This window comes from Mus pahari, chromosome 3, assembly GCF_900095145.1.
Source record: "Mus pahari chromosome 3, PAHARI_EIJ_v1.1, whole genome shotgun sequence".
In the NCBI taxonomy this organism is placed as follows: Eukaryota; Metazoa; Chordata; class Mammalia; order Rodentia; family Muridae; genus Mus; species Mus pahari.
In genome coordinates, this window is record NC_034592.1 from 19,998,994 (window position 1) to 20,018,136 (window position 19,143).

At 52.7% G+C, this 19,143-nt stretch overlaps 1 protein-coding gene across 3 annotated transcripts in view; it reads left to right on the forward strand.

Annotated features, from left to right (window-relative positions):
• The window catches only part of Sh2d3c (SH2 domain containing 3C), a 36,903-nt gene that overhangs the window by 9,415 nt on the left and 8,345 nt on the right, over positions 1 to 19,143 (forward strand). For 2 of the 3 annotated variants that reach the window (XM_021192400.2, XM_021192401.1), the window contains 4 exons: positions 8,703 to 8,742; positions 15,732 to 15,860; positions 16,874 to 17,328; positions 18,059 to 18,183. In XM_021192400.2, the coding sequence (XP_021048059.1) occupies positions 8,703 to 8,742; positions 15,732 to 15,860; positions 16,874 to 17,328; positions 18,059 to 18,183 (749 nt within the window). Of the gene's footprint in view, positions 1 to 8,702; positions 8,743 to 11,989; positions 12,678 to 15,731; positions 15,861 to 16,873; positions 17,329 to 18,058; positions 18,184 to 19,143 lie in introns of those variants that run through there. The other variant, XM_021192403.2, reaches the window with a different exon arrangement.

Here is a 19,143-nt window from a genome sequence, read left to right on the forward strand (position 1 = left end):
AGTGCTGAGATTAAAGGCGTGCACCACCACGTCCAGCTCTTAGCTCAAATCTTAACCACCAGTCACCACCACCCTCAAAGAAAATTTCAACAGCACTTGAGAGGCAGAGGCAGGCAGATTTCTGAGTTTGAGGCCAACCTGGTCTACAGAGTGAATTCCAGGACAGCCAAGGCAATGCAGAACACACACACACACACACACACACACACACACACACACACACACACACAGACAAGAAAGAAAGAAAGAAAGAAAGAAAGAAAGAAAGAAAGAAAGAGAAAGAAAATTTCAAGATTTTTTTCTACCACTATTTCAAATAGCTTTCCAAAGTGCCCTGGTATGGTATTGAGGCATACTTCACAAAAGGGCACATTTAAGCAGACTTAGTGCTTCATTCATTTTATTTTTTTAATACATTTTCAACTTGTATTTATTATTACATTGGCTTAGTCCTGTCAGAATGTGTGTATATGTGGAGGCCCGAGGACAACTTTTTGGCTCTCTGCTGTGTGTGGGATCCAGGGACCATGTTCCAATCGATCAGGCTTGCGGGGCAAGCACAAGTCCTCACTCCCTGGGCGAATTCACCAGCCTATCATTCACTTTAATGCTCTCAGAGGCAATACCCAGGCTTCACAGAGAGCAGTGAGCACAGAAGGTTGGATCTAATCGAGACCTCCTCCCAGAGACAGAGGGTCAGATGGCAAACCAGACTGATGCGTTACAGGGGCAACTAGAGGAGACCAAGCAAATTTACAGTCAAGCGCTGAGATTGGTCTTGGGGGAAAGGGCGAGTGAGGTAACCTTAGGAACGTTAGAAAGGAGCAGGCAGTGCTGGCAGCGCGCGCGCCTTCAATCCCAGCACTCCAGGGGCAGAGGCAGGTGGATCTCTGAATTTGAGGCCACCTTGGTTGACAAAGTGAGTTCCAGGACAGCCAGGACAGAGATCCCATCTCCAAAGAACTGAAAACAAACCAAGCCAGACAGTTAAGGAGGGAAAATAATCAGAGAAAGACAGAAGAAGGAAACACATTTGCTCTTCGGGGAAGTGGACCAAGCTGTGGCAGCGACCTGTGCGAAGTCCTGAACTGGGCGCGTCTTCAGCCAGTTGGCTCATCGTAGAGATCAGAAAGTCTGGAGCAGAGGATAGGAGAAGGAAGCAGAGAGCGAATGGGTTCGGGTCCCACTCAGTCTTGTTCAGGGGAGTCTTTCTCCTTGAAGGTATGGTACATTTAAACCTTTTTGTTGTTTATTTTTTGAGTCAGGGGCTCATATAGCTCAGGCTGGCCTTGGGTGATCATGACTATCTGACCCTCTTGTCGCCACCTCTCAAGTGCTGGGATTTTGGGTGTGCACCACCACACCTGGCCTTACGGGGTGCTGTAGATGGAACCTAGGAGCTCCTGTGTGCTAGGTGAGCCCTCTACCCACAGAGCATCTCCTGCCCGTGCCCAGCCTTTGGATATCGTGACATGAGGTTGTCATTGGCAAAGCAAGTTTACGGTTGTGTGTTGGGCTTCGTTCACAGCTGTCCTCAGCCTCGTATAAGTTGGTCACATCTGCAGGGGGATGTGAACTTAGCTCTGTCCTGCTCCGTAATGCCCTCATTGAATGTCCCTTGCCATCCTCCCAGACAGCTACTTGGGAAGACCCTGAGCCTGGGATAAATGACATCCTAAAAGAGAGGCAGGGTACCCTAAATTGTCCCAGCCCCAGTGCCAGGCACTGCAAACAGACCAGGACACCCCCTCCCCTTCCTTATTTCCTTTTGGAATGTTGATTCTGGTTCAAGAATCTCCAAGTCTCCCCAGAGTCCCACGACCCTTTCGGCCCTGAAGAGTGACGTTAGCAGCCGGGCATCTGGTAGCGATTACCCGATTACCGTGGAGGGGGGAGTCGCTGTGGGCTCAGGGCGGCTGGTCCATGTCTTCTGAAGGGGCCCAGCTGCTCCTGGCTCTCATTTCCTGTGGAGAGTTTCTCACAGTTCGAGAGACCCCAAGAAGCCTTGGGCTGTGGGAACCTGACTGTCTTAAGAAAGATGAGCTGTTCCCCACGCTGACCTCCCACTCACACGACATCGCTTTCAGCCCTGGGGGGGGGGGAGCGGTTTGCAGGTTGCTGGACCTGTGAGGAGTGGGGCCCAAGCAGGACTGGGTCACACAGCCAGTGAATGTGTGTCGTTGAGTAAGCCCCTTTCTCCCTCTGAGCCTTAATTTCCCCTGATGGTGAAGACTAGATAGGATGTCAGGTACAAGGCATGGACGTGGACCAGTGATGTCCAATCCATGGCAATTGCTCATGCTATAGGAGGGGAAACTGAGTCCCACGGGATGAATGGGTCTCATTCAGCGTCCCAGCTTTCTACTTCCTGTTTAAGTGCCTTTCAGAGTCCCCAAGGATCTTCCCCAAGTGCTTCTCACCCCATTTCCTGTTCCCAGTCCGGTCTCTTGGCTGTCTGAGTAAAATGCTCTCTATCTCCTATCTCCTCCCCAGCTCCCTTCTGTTTCCACCTGGGATTGATTGGCTCTTCTTTTCCTGGGATGTCACTCCATAGGAGGGACACAACCACTTCAGCTGTAGTCTGCGCTCTGTGCCCAGGGTCGGGCACCCTGCTTCAGCTGGGCTCTCACAGTCAGCAGATCCTCTGCACTCTCTAAGGGCCTCTCTCTAGCTCTCAGCTCTCTCTGGCAGGCTCCCAGCCACCTTGGGTAGCTCAGGCTCAGCATCCTTGGCTTTGCCCTTCCTCCTAGGCCAGTGCCTTTCCTAATTGCTTCCTACACCAGGAGGACTGGATTAGGGATATGGCTGACCCAGTACTTTGGGGCAGGGCAGGTAATAAATCCTGGCAGAGACTCTCAGCTGCCATGGTTGTTGCTGTCTCAGAGGAGACCCTGCTTTCCATCCGAGTTCTCTGCTTAGGCCACTGAAGCTGAAGGTACCCACTGCAACTCTCCATAATGGATGAGAAAGATGACCCTGGGGATTGTGAGTTCTAGGCCAGCCTGAGTTACAGAGACTGATACCCTGTCTCAAAATCTAAAGCCAAGCCAACCACATATGATGATAGCAAACACCTGTTATAATCCCACCCAGTACTTGGGAAGTGGGAGCAGGAAGGTGAGGAGTTCAAGGCCAGCTTTGGGTACACAGCAAGTTCAAGACAAGCCTAAACTTTTATTTTGAAAACGTAACAAAACTGAGCAAAACAGAAAGAGGGTCTGTGTCAGGAAAGCTCTAATACCCCAGGAGAGTGGCATTGGGATCTGGAGCCCACTGGTGCGAGGGGACACAGCGCTCACAGTCACATGAGCGTCATGCCTTCCAGGCACACGTGATGTCCCCTCAGAAGATGAGGAAGCCAAGCCTCAGAGAGAGGGAAGCAGGTGTCAGAGCTGCTCATCTTTCTTCTCAGGCTGTATGACCAGACCCTAAGGCCCAAGGGAAGATACTCAGGACAGAGAGAGGGCAGCCAGGCCTGTACAGAGGGCAAGGCCATGCCTGGCAGAGGGGTGGGGTAGCCTCCTTCTCCACTTCTCCAGGATCCTTGTGGAAGTTCACTCTTCCTTCTGGTCCAGGCCAGAGGTTCCTGAAGGTGAAGTTCTGTTTCCAACCCGCATTAGGGAAATAAAGGATAATGGGTACTAATTACTACTCATTAATGCAATTAATTAAACTGATCTATGCAACTCATGGTGTCAGTTATCAGAATAAATCAGTTAATACAGGCAATTACAGGGTCTGTTATTTAAATAATGAATGCTGCCTCCGTATGGGCCTGATTTAGCTCAGTCCTCACTCTTGCCTGTTAACTTATCTCACCACTAATATTAGAGGGGAAGTGTCTTTTAAGTATATAGCGTAAGAAATAATGAATTAATTCTCGAAGCTGGGTTCTAAGGAACACTTTGATTTCTGGATTTGATCGTTGCAATGGAAGGGAACATATTCTAAAAAGATCTCCGAACAAATTGACAGCTGGAGGCTGAGCAGGAGTTACCCTGGCCTGTGGCTGTCAGGCAGACATGACAGCCCAGGCCGAGGGAATGTAACATCAGGTGCAAAGAAAGGCCCAGAGGTTGCAGACCCTGGAGTTCTTTGGAAATAGTTTTTAGAGTAAGAGTGAGGAGGGAGAGGAGGTGTGTCCAGAGATGTGTGTAGCGCAGTGGTGGAGTGTTTGTTATCACACACACACACACACACACACACACACACACACACACACACACGGTGCCGCAGCCGGGAGGATGGCTCAGTCAGTACAGCACTTTTTTCGTAGGTACAGGGACTTGAGTCCTCACAGAGCAGCCAGATTCATAATCTCTGTGATCCTAATGTGAAGTGGGGGGACAGGGAAGCCCTTGGAAGCTTGCTGGCCAGCTGCCATGGTGGAAGCCAACACAGAGAGCCCACCCCAGTCAAGGTGGAAGGCAAGGATTGACATTAAGCCTGGTGGGAGAGTCTCTGATCTCCACATGAGGACAGTGGTATGCATGGGTCTGCATTCACACACTTGCACACACAGACACACACATGTACACACAGATATACATGCATATACACAGACATGCAAACAGTGCACACACACATCCACATCCACACATATGTACACACATAGACACACATGCACATACACATGCATACACACAGATACACAGGTACACACACATGAATACACAGACACACACACATGAATATACACAGACACACACACATACGCCCTACACACAGACAGACATACACACAGAGATACATGCTCACATACACACACATGAATACACATACACACACACACACACAGACATACACACCAGAGAGATAAACACTCACATACACACACATGAATTCACACACACACACACACACACACATGCACACACAGACACACACATTGACATACACACAACAACCATACAACACACCGGATGACTGTTAGCTTCTCAACACTGTTGTGAGCCGATGTCCAGAGGGAACAGAACAAGCAAAGCCCAGCGGGCACAGTGGCCCAAGCCTTTAATCCCAGCACTTGGTAGGCAGAATTCGATGACAACCTGGCCTACAGAGTGAGTTCCAGGACAGCCAAGGGCTACACAGAGAAACCCTATTTCAAAAAAACCAAACCAACCAACCAAACAGCAGAGAGGTCCTCTGGAGTTGGTGCTGGGGGGTGGGGGAGGGGTCTGGACAGCTCCACGTAGTATGTGTGGGTGTGGCCATAAGCCACCCATCCCCAGGAGTCTGTTAGTAACCTTGCCTCCCAGGCTGATGAAGCTGGGCCCCTGCTGCCACAAGGCAGCCGGATGGGCAAAGGGAAGCTGTTTATTTATTTATTTATTTATTTATTTATTTATTTATTTTTGGTTTTTTGAGACAGGGTTTCTCTAAATAGCCCTGGCTGTCCTGGAACTCTGTAGGCCAGACTGGCCTCAAACTCAGAAATCCGCCTGCCTCTGCCTCCCGAGTGCTGGGATTAAAGGTGTCTGCCACCACGCCTGACTCCAGCTTTTATTTTAACAGAACTACTAGGAGTTGATGAGTATGTCTCAGGGCCACAAATGGAGGAAGGGTGGCCTGTGGTAATCCTCAGGCCAGTAATGGCCATAGGCTATCAGTGGACATAGTCATGTTGTATACTGGAATGACTGAGCTATGGCTGGCAAGGGGGGTGAAGGGGTTGAAATTCCATGGGCTGTGGCTCTGCCTTGGACAACCTCCCTGGCTCTGACCACCCACGTAATCTGGGCAGCACCTCATCTTTAGGGCTGTATTCCTGCTCCCAAACCTAAGAGGAAGTGGACAGGAAACAGGAGGAGGCACAGGGTTGATCCCAGTGTGTCCCTGACAATTTGTTCCCAGCACTGGGAGGATTTCCGGGCCTGAATGGCCGGAAATATTGGGATGGGACACCTCACCCGGGAAGAGTGGACAGAGCAGACAGGGGAGGGGCTCCATCCCCCACCTCACTCACAGTGTCACTGGGGGAGGGGCTCCATCCCCCACCTCACTCACAGTGTCACTGGGGAAGGGGCTCCGTCCCCCACCTCACTCACAGTGTCACTAGGGAAGGGGCTCCGTCCCCCACCTCACTTACAGTGTCACTGGCCAGGGAGCACTGAAGTGGCTTTGGATAGCCTGTGCTATTGCAGACTGCAGCTTAAGGGACGGAGGGTAGAGACCAGGAAGGACTGTCTAGCAGGCAAAGTTAATAATAAAGGACCTCAGAATGTCAGAACAGGAGTAGCTACAGGGAGCTGGGAGCCTCTGCCTCAGGAACTACTGGGAAATTCCTCTTTTCCTTCTTTTTTTTTTTTTCTTTCGGCTCATTTTTTTTTGTTTTGAAAATTGGGCTCCTGTGTTTGAGCATACATTTCATTCCCATTTTGCAGCTGGGAAATCTGAGGCCATTGTCTGGGAACAAGTTGTTCGGCCTAAGAGAAAGGCTGCATGATGGCTGTTGGCTGACCTGCTTCCTAGCCATGTATATATACCATGACGCTGCATATTCGTGTCTCCTCTGCCTGGCACTGCACTGGGGCCTGGGGTCCGCTGATGCTCCATACCCTCATGCGGGTCTCTTGTTACTTTTCAGTTGAGAAATAAAAGCGAAATGGTTGTTGCAGGTCGGGATCAGAGATTAGGGGGACAGAAGCAGGTGGGTGGCAGAGGATAAGCTGAAGGGCTGTTGCATGTGGGGTGGCCAGGCAAAGCTTCTCTGAGGAGGTGACTTTAAACTGAGCCCCGAATAAAGTGGGAGAGGAAAAAGCCTTGTGAAAATCTGGGGAAAGACTGTTCCAAGTAAGTGCAAAGGCCCTGTGGCAGGAATAAGCAGGTGAAGCCAATGCAACTGGGGCAGGAGGGACAGCATAGTTGAAATAGGCGTCGTAGAGTGTTGGTGTGGTGGGCAGGAAGGTGCCAGCAGCACACAGAACATAGGGGTCAGGGAGCTAGGTCCCAGTTTTCTGTCATAGTCGCAGCACCCCTTTATTCTCTAGGAGGTGACAAGTTTGGTTTGGATGATAAGTTACACTGCGGTGGAGGGGAATCTAGATTTTATTCTTTAGCAGATGGGGTCTGAGAACGTGGCTTGGCGTAAAGTGCTTGCTTAGAGCATGCAAGGCCTGGGCTCTCTTCCCCAGCACTGGAAAAGAGGGAAAGAATTTTAGACAGGCCTGCAGTTGTTATAATTTCCACTACTCCGGAGGCTGAGGCAGGAGGATTGCTTGAGTATAAGAATCAGACCGGACAGCAGCATAGTGAGCCTTGGTGGGTAGGGAGGGGTAGGGAGAGCGCTGGGGACTGAGGCCACCTGCTGTACACTGACTGAGTCTGGTGTCAGAGCTGAAGCTGACAGTATGGGGGGAGTGGACATGGGGAACCAGAAGAAAGCAAGTGTCAGTGGCCTGGCTGCAGGGACAGACTCTGCCTCTCATTCTGAAGGAAGGAGTTCCTCCTGGGTAGTGTGTGGCCCGTTACATGGATCAAAGCCTGCTGAGTGGGGTGTAGTCTGCTGCTGGGGCCCAGGGTAGAAAGTGAACCTGAGGCTTTGGCTGTCTCAGCAGGGAGGAGGGAGCTGGTGCCCAGCTGTGAAGGAAGACAGGGAGGACCTGGAGCTGCTTGTGTGTAGCAAACTGGAGATGCTTCCAACATAGAGGGCGCTGGAGGGGATGTGTGTGTGTGTGTGTGTGTGTGTGTGTGTGTGTGTATTCGTGCGTGCATGCGTGGGCATGCACTTGCTGGGTGAGGAATGGGGCTGCATTAGAGGAAGGCTTCAGTTCTTTAGGCCACGGCTGGGCTGAGGGTGGGGGTGCCTCTATAATCCCAGCATGCAGGCAGAGGCAGGAGGATCAGAAGTTCAAAGCTACTTTCATCTGCCTCGCACTTTTGAGTCCAGTCTGGTTTACATGAGACCCTGTCTCAAAAAAAAAATGCAAAAGCATGCACACTCGTGTGTGTGTGTGTGTGTGTGTGTGTGTGTGTGTGTGTGTATGTGTGTGTGTGCATGATCATGTGCACACACACAGAAAGAGAGAGAGAGANCATGTGCACACACACAGAAAGAGAGAGAGAGAGAGAGAGAGAGAGAGAGAGAGAGAGAGAGAGAGAGAGAGAGAACAGGCTGTTGCTAGAAGTGACTCACAAAGGGGAAGGCTCTTTGTTCAGCATCCTGGAACAGCTGCCACCTCTGGCCTCTCTAGGCGTCATCTGCCACCCTGAAGGCAGAGAGAATAGGTGTGTACTCGCTGTAACCAGCAGTAGCCAATAGGCTGGCAATGTAGACCAAGGAGTGAAGGGCCAGGGAGGGGCTGAGCCTCAGTCTAGGTTCTCTAGTGTAGACTCAGACCCTCTAGTGTAGACTCAGGCCCTCTAGTGTAGAGACTCAGAAGTAGGGATTGTGTGGAAGAGGCAGAGAGAGGAAGCGGACATCAGGAAAACGCGGGTCATGAGCTGGGGGAACACTCATCCGGAGTGCTCCAGACAACTCCATTAGGCAGTGGCTGTCTTTGTTCCTCATTTATGGAGAGGAAACTTGGGATCAGAGAGGTGAAGGAACTCATTCAGGGCTGCACAGCTGGGAGTGGTGGAGGAGCCATAGCAGTAAGAATCCTGGGCTCCCAAGGCCAGGACCAGGCCTCCCGTCAGCAGGCAGGTGGACACTGGGGATCTGAGAAGTGCTGTTAGGACTCACCTCTTCTCTCTTCTTCCAGGACTGCTGCAGAGCTGGAGGCTGCTGGAGACTATGTGAAGGTAGGAGAGACAGGCTGGGAGTTGGCCACGGTATGATAGAGCACTCGGGGCCTGCTGTGAACCAGACTTCCTCCTGGGAGGAGAAGGTGGGGGGTGGGGGCAGCCCCTGAGGACAGCTGTCATTCTGGGAAGCTGTTCCCCATGCCTCCTGCCTCTCTGCTAGTCCCAAACTCACCAACTGGACAGGGTCCCAAGGGTGTCCCCACGCAGTGGCCACCATAATGACATCCCAGTCAGCCTGGGCATCTGAGGGCTGAGGCTGGGGAGGCACAGCAGGAGTGACTCAGATCTTTAGCAGAGACTCAGTGCAGCTCACAGACAGGTGCTGGGTTTGGGGGCTGGGGATGGGATGTGGCTCGGTGGGTGAGTGCTTGCCCAGTATACAGAAGGCCTTGGGGGTCAGTCCCCAACTCCACATAAACTGAGGGTAGTCCTGCATGCCTGTAAGCCCGGTGCTCAAGGGGCAGCAGGATAAATTCAAGGTCATCCTCGTCTACATAGTAAGATCTGAGGCCAGCTTATCTTGTTCTAGGAATGTTTAAGATGTAGTTTGTGTGTGTGAGTGCACGCTTGCATGTGTGTCTGTGGAAGACAGAGGTGGACCTCATGGTTGTTCCTATCCATGGTGGGTCTCATTGATTGGGGTTCACTGGCAGGCCCATGAGCTCCCAGGTTCTTTCTGTGTTCACCCCCAAAGCCGAGGTTTCAAAGTAGCCATCACACCGGGCATTTTAATTTTTTTTTTTAACATGGCTGCTGGAGCATGTACTCCTATCCTCAAGCTTGTATGCCAACACTTTACAGAGTGAGCCAGCCACACAGTATAGGGGTTGTTGTTGTTGTTTGCTCAGCAACTTGGGTGGTTGAGGCAGGAGAATTGCAAGTGCCAGGCCAACTTGGACCACAGTTAAGACCCTGTTTTAACAAAAAAAAAAAAAATTGGTTTTGAAATAATAGTAATAACAATAAGGCTAAGTAACATTTTAAAAGCCAATTGTCTGCAAAACCATGCTGCTATGTGTCTGCCTGTCTGTCTGTTTGCCTTTCTGTCTGCCTCTCTCTCTCTCTCTAGATGTGCACGTTGGAGTCAGAGGACAACCTGTGGTTCTCCGTTTCCCCCATGAGGGATCTGGGGGTTGAGCTAGGTCTTCAGGCTTGGCAGCAGGGGCCTTTGTTCACTGACCCACCTCCTGAAGCCTTTGTGGCCGTTCTTTAGAGAAGCCCAACTCAGATTTAGTTTTCCACTGCAGATTAGAAACCTATGGCTTCCTCATAGTCACAAGGGATCTTGTCGGGCAGAGCTGGTACCAAGCCCCAACCAAGCCTGAGGCTCAGACTCAGGACAATGTCCTTGGCCTTCCACAGTCAGAAGCTCCACCCGAGTCAGCCCTCGATGAGCAGCAGCTGCTGCAGAGGGCAGGGGAGAGGTGCCAGCTCTTTGTGCCAGCTCCTCACGCAAAGGGCTCTCAGTCCAGGGAGGGAACCAGAGAAGAATCACACAGTTTGGACACATTTTATAATCCAACAGAACTAGGATTTATCCATTTATTTACTTATTTGCTCGCTTGCTTATTTATTTATTTCCTGGGCTAGCCTGAAATTGGCTCTATAAAACAATTGGTCTCAAACACTGGCTTTTGACTCCCCAGTGCTGGGATTACAGATACGTGTCAACAGCATGTGTGCGCATGCACAGGGTCTTATGTAGCCCAGGATAGCCTCGGTCTTATTGTGTGATTACATTGAAGTTTTTTTGTTTGTTTTGTTTTTTGTTTTCTGAGACAGGGTTTCTCTGTGTAGCCCTGGCTATTCTGGAACTTGCTCTGTAGACCAGGCTGGCTTTGAACTTAGAGATCCTCCTATCTCTGCCTCCTGAGTGTTGGGATTAAAGGCATGCGTCAGCCACCTTGAACTCCTTACCATTCACCTTCCTCTCCAGTGGGCTGGGATTTCAGCCATTCCCTACCCTGCTTGGTTTCTGTGGTGCTGGACGCCATACCCAAGACTTCCTGCAGGCGAGGCTAGTGCTCTACCCACAAAGCCATATCCCCTGCTCTAGAGTTTGGTCTCAAGTCTGACAGTGACTTGGGTGGCTCGCTACTCTGAGACTTAGCATTTGCTTATGTGAAACGGGGGACTCTGGGGGCTGAGTGAGACTGTGCCACGAGGGAATGCTTGGCCTGGCCCCAGATTTCAGGGACATTGAGTCACTGGGCTGCTGTAGCACGGGAGGGGTTATACAGGGGAGCTGAGCCGGGGTGGGATGTGAACCCCACAGATCTGCTGTGTCTGGCAAGGCAGTGTGAGCCTTCTGAGGACTCGTGGCTCATTTCAGGGCTGTGGATGGATACAGCTGGGGGTCTAACCTTTGCTAGCTTGCTTGAGGCCCTGGGTGCCATCTCGTTACAGAGGGGAAAATACTTTAAACAATTATAAGAGTGATAGCACCTGCCCTCTGTACCCGGAACCCCCAGTTCTTAAAGATTCCTAGCTTCTGTTCTTAAAGTCTCTGCCTATGAGGGTTGGGATCAACTACTTCCAAACGCCATTCCTGCCCTGAAGTGTTCTTCTTTGCAGAGTGTCCAGAACTCCATAATCCAAACAATGCCAGGGATCCTGGACTCTCAAGGTTTCAAAATACCAAAGACAGAAAGTTTCACTCGCAGTATTCAGAGCTTCCAGTATATGTACATCTGGGGTCCAGAGATGTGAACTCACCTGCCTAACGTCACATAGGTCGTGGGGAGAGTTTGGATACCAGATTTATCTAGATGATGATGATGGTGGTGGTGATGACGACGATGATGATAATAAGTCTCATGTATTCCCAGACTGGCCTTGAGTTTACCATGTAGCCAAAGATGATCTTGAACTTGTAATATTCCTGGTTTTACCTTCTGAGTGTTGAGATTACAGGTGTGAACCACCATGTCTCCTTTATGAAGTGCTAGGGACTGTACTTGCAGGGCAAGCGCTCATTCTGTCAGCTAATGTGGTCCAGCTTTTGATTCTTTCTGTGCTGGCATTGGACTCCATGTCTATCCCTTGGTAGGCAAGCGCTCTAAGAGCACCAAGTCCAGGTTTTGTGATACCCAGTTAGGACACAGTAGGGCATCTTTACTGGATAATTATCTGTACCGGGCAACTTTTTTTTCTTTTTTCTTTTTTAACTGAGCTTGGTGACATTCACAAAGTTCAACACAGGTCTTCACCGTGTATTCCAGACATCTTCACACAAGTCAGTGGGGGTTTAAAGAGAAGGACCCCAGGGTGGGAAGCCCCAGGAGTTAGAGAGGCAGGTGAGCCGCACTTGGCACTTTAACAGCCTTCGGAGTGTGGTACAGTCAGAGTGAGCCAGCCAGTCTAACCCTGCTATTCTCAATTAGAGATGAGAAACCCAAAGCCACAAAGGATTGGGTTAAACATGGGGATTTTTGTAGCTTTAGATCGAATTGAATTCAGAGCCCCTGCCGGCTCCCGGTCTGGAGAGGTGCGAGAGAGGGGGAAAGCAGGAGGCTCTCCGCGCCCGCCCCGGGGCCCCTACTCCACCCCACTACCCTGGGTGGCAACCTCTTGGCAGGTCCTGGGGAACCCGCACAGGGGAATGGGGTGGTGGTGGAGGGAGGAACAATGGTCCCCTCCCCTCCCTCTCCTTGCTCCCCTCCCTCCCCAGCTGGCTGGAGGGTGGGGTCTCCCCGCCCCGCCTCCCTGCTCCTCCCCCGACCAGGCGATGAGGTAATCGCGCCGCTGAGAGGCACGCGCAGCCGGTGCCCAGCCCGGTCGGTCCCCGCGCCCCTGCCCCTTCGGCCGTCACCCCCGGTACGCTCCGGGGACCCGGGTCTCCCGGCCGCACCATGACCGAGCGTTGCAGCCTGTGGAGTGCGCTGTCCGCCGCCGCCTGCTGCTTCTACCGTGGCTCGCTGGTACAGGTGCAGGTGAGGGGGCGGCACGGGGACCCGGGTCACTGCGCCCCGCCGCTGAGATGGGGACCGCAGTTCAAGAACATCCCCGCAGGGTCGTGCAGTCCGGACTGCCAGCGAAGGGAGGGGGCGGGGTCGCCCTAGCTCACCTCGGAGTGGCCAGGGCGCTCCACGGGATGTGGGTGCAGGGTGCCACCATTCCTTGGACTCTGGACTGCAGGAGGCGTGATAGGGAGTTGGAGCTGGAACTCGGGCTGGGAGATGGGGTTCCTTCTGTCAGTTATGGGGTCCCTGTTGCTGACCCCGGGCCACCTGGCTCCCTATTGTACCAGGAACGCAGGGCTGGTGTCTAGAGGCTGAATGAGAGGCAGGATGCGCAGGGCACGCTGCGGACACCACGGTGTCACCACCTTCCTTCCATCTGGGTGTGCTCGAGGTACTGGGGTGTAGGTCTCCCAGTCCAGCTGGCCCAGGAGCGCAGGAGCGCACAGCGGCGGTGCGAGGGTTAAACGGAAGGGGGTGGAGGGGAGGACCCGGACCCCGCCTCTCTGCGGAGCATCCTCTGGGGTGGCTGTGCCTGGGGTTGGGATACCTAAGGGAGCCAGGGGAGTGGTGGGAAACCAGCTGGTGGGAAGGGGCTGAGACTCTGACAGAGGTTCTCTGCACTCCTGCCTCTTGGGCGTCCTGGGAGATGCAGGGCGCCTCACCTCTGAGCTCCCCCAACCTCACACACACACTTGCTCCGAGCCCGCCTGAATGACGGCCCCGCCGGCGGCGGAGCGCAGCATCCCTGCACGGGCCAATCAGGCGTGCGCAAGCCGGGAGGCGGTGAGATCATCTCTGACCAATCGCAGTGCTCTGAGCGCGGGGATGCTGCATTCGCACCCCCCCCCCCAACTCTTGGGAGCTAAGGACCCTGAGGCCCAGGGTGAGGAAGAGGTCACAGGGGTCCGAGGGCTTCCTATCCCAGATGTGTGGAGGACCATCGGTCCTTTTAACCCCAGTTCTGACCTAAGCTCTAAGCTCTGCTTAGGGCTGGAAATGAGGTGACAGTTTCCAGCATCCTTTATAGATGAAGCTACTCAGACCCAGCCAGGAGAAGCGACTGGTCCAAGGTCACACAGGCTGTGTCCTGTCTCGGGGCCAAGTTCTTTAGTATACAGTCTGTCCCTACTTTGCTCCAGAACTGGGAGGGGAGTTTCAATGTGTGCAGAGAGTGGTGTGTGTGTGTGTGTGTGTGTGTGTGTGTGTGTAAGGCTGGGTACAGGTTCCATTTCCACGTGCCACTCACCCTTCTTTCCCAGAATCCTGTGCGATTTGAAGGGAGAGGCCTGGGTTGGTGTGAACACTGCAGAGGGAAATGGGAGAGGCTAATGACCCTAAGAAAATAAGGGAGTCTGCAAAGGCTCAAATCTCGGCCAAGACCACTCTGCCCTACCATGGCATTGGTTTTTGCTGTGTTGTGAGCAGAGGCCTTGTAGCATCCGATCCCGGCCTCTGCCTGACCCTTGTGCACCCAGACCAGTTCGGACTGTCTTGTCTCCGAACTCTGAAGGCTTCTCAGAGCCCACGCGATCACAGGCCTTCCGCTCCTTCTGGGTTGCTAGGCTGCTGCCTCTGGCTGCTCACTGCAGTGCTCTGAGACTTCTGGATGATCTCCCAGCTCTCCAGGCAGCATCACAGCTCTGCCCCACCTGCTACACCATCCATAGGGCCCCACCCTGGCCTCAGCTCTTACCTGCCCCAGGCACAGCCACCCCAGGTCCGTCCTCTACCTCCTGACCAAGCGGGGGACACTGCATCTCTGAAGGTGCAGATACCTGGGGTTGAGTGTAGGGGTCTGCATGGGTTCTCCTAGGGCAGTGACTATCCTGATCTCCTTGAGTTCCAACCCCAGCTTAGGACCCAAGGTGAGGTTGGCCCGTGTTGAATGAAGTCGGAGAGTCTAGCCGTCCTTGGAGCTGGAATTATGGTGGTTGGAAAACAGTGGAGATGAGGGTGGAACCTGAGTGGAGTGTGAGTCTTAGCTCTGGGAAAGTCTGAGGAGTGGCTTGCCAGACTCTAGGAGAGACTGTTCTCTTGTTTTACCTGTCTATACACTTCTGACCAGTTCCAGAATGTGCATCTTGGAGTAGCCATCTTTAGGGACTGGCAGAGCCTCCCAGGGAGCAGAGTAGCTGTGAGGTGAGGCAGATCCTGGCATCCCACTCATTCTACAGGGCAGAGAGTTAAGTGAGTCCACTCATTTTACCGAGGAAAGAGTTAAGTCCCAGACTGCTCACATGGGGTGGGCTTGCCTCTTTGATGGGGGTGTGCCTGGCAATGGGAACCTCCTCTGACAATAGGATGTCTGGGATTGGTAACCTCTAAACCTACGGCTGCCCACCACGGGTAGCTGGGAGGGCAGATTCCTGGGCATTAACTTTAGTGAGTGACCTTTGTCCTCACTGCAGGGCTGCTGTTTCCAATCTGGCAGGATCACTTGAGATTGCGTGTGTTTGGGGGGGAGGGGTGTAGAGGATTGCAGTGGACATTGAAGATGCCTGTGAGGCCCACGTCCCTGCTTATGGCTGCCTTTGGGTCCTTCTGCAAGGTTCATATTCCCAAATGTAGACTCATCCGGTCACCTAGCTGGTCCAGGCCTTCCTTCACAATAGCCCTACTACCTCTAGAAGGTTTCGTACCATAGTGTGAGGTCTCTAGACCCTCACCTCTCACAGGCTTAATCCCCCGGCCTAGAGCAGGGCACTTTGCCGCTGTCCACCGCCCTGGTGCTGATGGCAGCTGCCCTGCCTGGCCCCTTTGGCTGTCTCTTAGCCTGTGGGCTTCCTGGAGGACAGGGCTTGACTTAGGCTTCAGGGCAGCCACCTTGCCTAGGTACATTCTGATAGAATAAGCTGAGGTTTTACTTTAGCTGGGATGGGAACCCACAGGTGAGGACCATCCAGCAGGACAAGTGTTTTCGCATTGTTGACAATCCCAGGATTAAAGATGACATGGGGGAGGATGAGTTGGAGGAAGAGAGACGGGGCTGTGGAACCAGATGCCAACCTCGCTCTCCCTGTGCAGTTCTCCAAGGAGAAGTACATTCTCGACTCCTCACCAGAGAAACTGCACAAGGAGCTGGAAGAGGAGCTGAAGCTCAGCAGCACGGACCTCCGCAGCCATGCCTGGTACCACGGACGCATCCCTCGTGAGGTGAGCAGGCCCCGGGCAGGGATCTCAGCCCTGCATCCTTCCGCCTATGCCTTGGCTAACCCCAATCCGGGCTCCAACCCCCAAACAGTCTCTGGCCTGTTCATTGGCAAGGCTAAGGTTCAGCCTTGAACCTTACCATTTACTGTGTCACCTTGAGGGAGTCACCTTGCCTCTCCAGGCTCCAGCCTCCTCATCTGTAGAATGGAGAGATAGCTCCTCAAAAGGTGGTCATGTTCCACATAGAGAGACCCACAGGGGACTGTTGTGAAGGTGAGACGAGCCAAGGCAGATAGGGTAGGGGTGTCTGGTGCCGGTGAATGCAAGCATGAGGGGGTTGTTCTTACTGTGTTTTGTTATTCCTGGTTTATAGATCAGCCTCCTGTAGGTTTGGCCCGAGAATATCCATTTTTGGGCCACTCAGTTTTGGCCAAGTTTGAGTATCTGGCCTGGGGTGACTTTATGAGTCACAGACCTGAACCGATGGGTCACCTGGCCCTTTGCCCCAGCACAGGGGGTCCAGGATGTAAAGAAGATGAGGTGGCAGCTTCCTTAGAGGATGCTAGCCCAGAAGGGCACCGAGTATCAAGCCTTTCACAAAAGTGTAAGAATAGAGTGCGGCATAGATGGTGCTATAGGCGGAGAGAACATCTGGAGGGAGCAGACACCCAGAGCTGTGCTGGGGCCTAGATGGCTACAGGGGAGTGCCTGGAACTTACTTTGCCTTGTAGGAACCCTGGGAAGGGCTGGATCTGAGACCTAGATCATTGATCACAGTGACTTCAGCATTTCCTACATCCCTGCATCCAATCCCAAGTGCCACCTTGGGCCATTCCCGGGCCTCTGTGTCCCTGACCTCAGCTGAGGCTCTGGTCCTAAGCATCAGATGTCCGATGTCTATTAACCAGATCCTCTCTGCTCTAGGTGCTGTCTTGGTGTCCCAAATTCAAAGTCACCATGTTCCCTGACCTTTTCTTCTTTAGCCACCACGCCTAATTTCTCTGTTCCTTCTGTAGGTCTCTGAGACTCTGGTGCAGCGGAACGGCGACTTCCTCATCCGAGACTCTCTCACCAGCCTGGGGGACTATGTGCTCACGTGCCGCTGGCACAATCAGGCCTTGCACTTCAAGATCAACAAGGTAGTGGTGAAGGCCGGCGAGAGCTACACCCACATCCGGTACCTCTTTGAGCAGGAGAGCTTCGACCACGTGCCTGCCCTGGTGCGCTACCACGTGGGTAGTCGTAAGGCCGTGTCTGAACAGAGCGGGGCCATCATCTACTGCCCCGTCAACCGCACCTTCCCACTGCGCTACCTCGAGGCCAGCTATGGTCTGAGCCAGGGCAACAGCAAGGCTGCCAGTCCAGCCAGCCCCTCAGGCTCCAAGGGCAGCCACATGAAGAGACGAAGCATTACCATGACTGACGGGCTTACCACTGACAAAGTCACCCGAGGCGATGGCTGCCCGAACAGGTCAGCCAGGTCCCTACTCCCCTCTGGCTTGTTAATGAAAATGCTGGTATGAAAGGGAGTCCCAGCAGAGAGGAGGCTCTCGAGGCTCTGTGGGGAGGCTTGGGAGGTCGAACTTTGGTGTGGAGGGGGGAACACAGGTTTGCACTGGGTGAGGGCAGCAGTGAGAGAGGGCTGTCAACACAGAGAGTAGGGTCCGTGGTCTGATTTACAGAAACCATCAGGATAAACTGGGTTCTGGCCTGTGTGTCTTGTCACATCATTTTCCTAGGGATAGGAGAGACAGAGAGGACCCTGAGCAACCCCAGCTTAGCCAGGTATCCCCAAGTTGTGTCTCTGTGTCTTCCGATCCTGGAAGAAGAAAATTCTGGGTAGAGATGGAGAGGGAGAACAGGTAAATTGAGGGAGGGAGGTGACTAGAAGATAGGCAAGTGGAAGAGATACGGCTGTGCCCCCTGAGGGTCAGGATCCACTGGGAGGATGTCTGAGAGTCAGAACCTGCTGTGGATCAGCCAAGGTCAAGGCCAGCTGCGGAGGAGGACTGGAGGGGTCATATCTATCCCACCTTAGCCTAGCTCTGCCTTCTCCAGCTTTTACATTCGTCCATAGAGAGACTGAACCTGACCAGCATACCTTTTTAGCATCCGAAGTTTAGGGGGCGGGAAGTGGGATCGTACAGCGAATCAAGTCCCCTGATTTCTGACCTCTGGGCTCATGGAATCCCTGTCCACAGCACCTCACTACCCCATCCTCGAGACTCCATCCGAAACTGTACCCTCAGCATGGACCAGATCCCAGATCTCCGCTCACCCCTGTCTCCCATCTCCGAGAGCCCCAGCTCTCCTGCCTATAGCACTGGTAAGTTAGCAGGGGGTAGTCTGTAATGCTGTTGTCTTGGGTGGGGGACATCGGTTACCTGACTGTTTCTGCCTCTGGGCTGGGAGCAGTGTCCCCAGGAATGTGCTAGAAAAGCTGGTGGCAGAAGCGCTGGTGTTGACACACAAGCAACGTGCGGTGGATAGCAGTCCCATGGGTGCTGGGCCATGGGCACAGAATGGGTTCTCAGTGAGAGTGGTAGGGTAAAATCTGCTGGGGGTGCAGCTTGTCACGGGGCCAGGCCTTGGGGCTGTGATGTGCACAGTGCTTGATCCCAGCAGACGAAGTTCCCACTACAGCTGCCTCACCAAGGATGTTGGTAACAAGTGCATCATTCCTACCTGGGTCCTGCTTTGAGCTTAGACCAGGCTAGTTCATGAGCTTAGACCAGGCTAGCTCAGGCTAGTGGGCTTTGATGCTCTTTTTTTTTAAAAAAAAACTAGTTTTTAGAGCAGTTTAAGATTTCTGACAACATTGAAATCATGGGATCCTGTGCTTATAAATACAAATAAAGTAAAAATATGTCCCCAGTTTATTTCTCAAAACAAACCTCAGACTGTTAAGCAAAATGTCTTGCCCCGCAAGGTGGTCAGAGCATTGAGAGGGGTGGCCTCCTGGATGCCTCTAGAGTGTCACTATGTGCCCCCAGAAGTCTTCCCCGAAGACCAGCCTTGCTGTCGCATACACTTGCTTTCAAAACGGTAGGGCCATGTGAAAACATTTATTTACTTATCTGTTTTCTTTTTTAGACAAAGACTCACTGTGTAGCCTTGGCCGGCCTGGAGCTCACTATGCAGACTATGCAGACTATGTAGACTATGTATGTAGACTATGCAGACTATGCAGACTATGTAGACTATGTAGACTATGTAGACTATGTAGACTATGTAGTATGTAGACTATGTAGACTATGCAGACTATGCAGACTATGCAAACTATGTA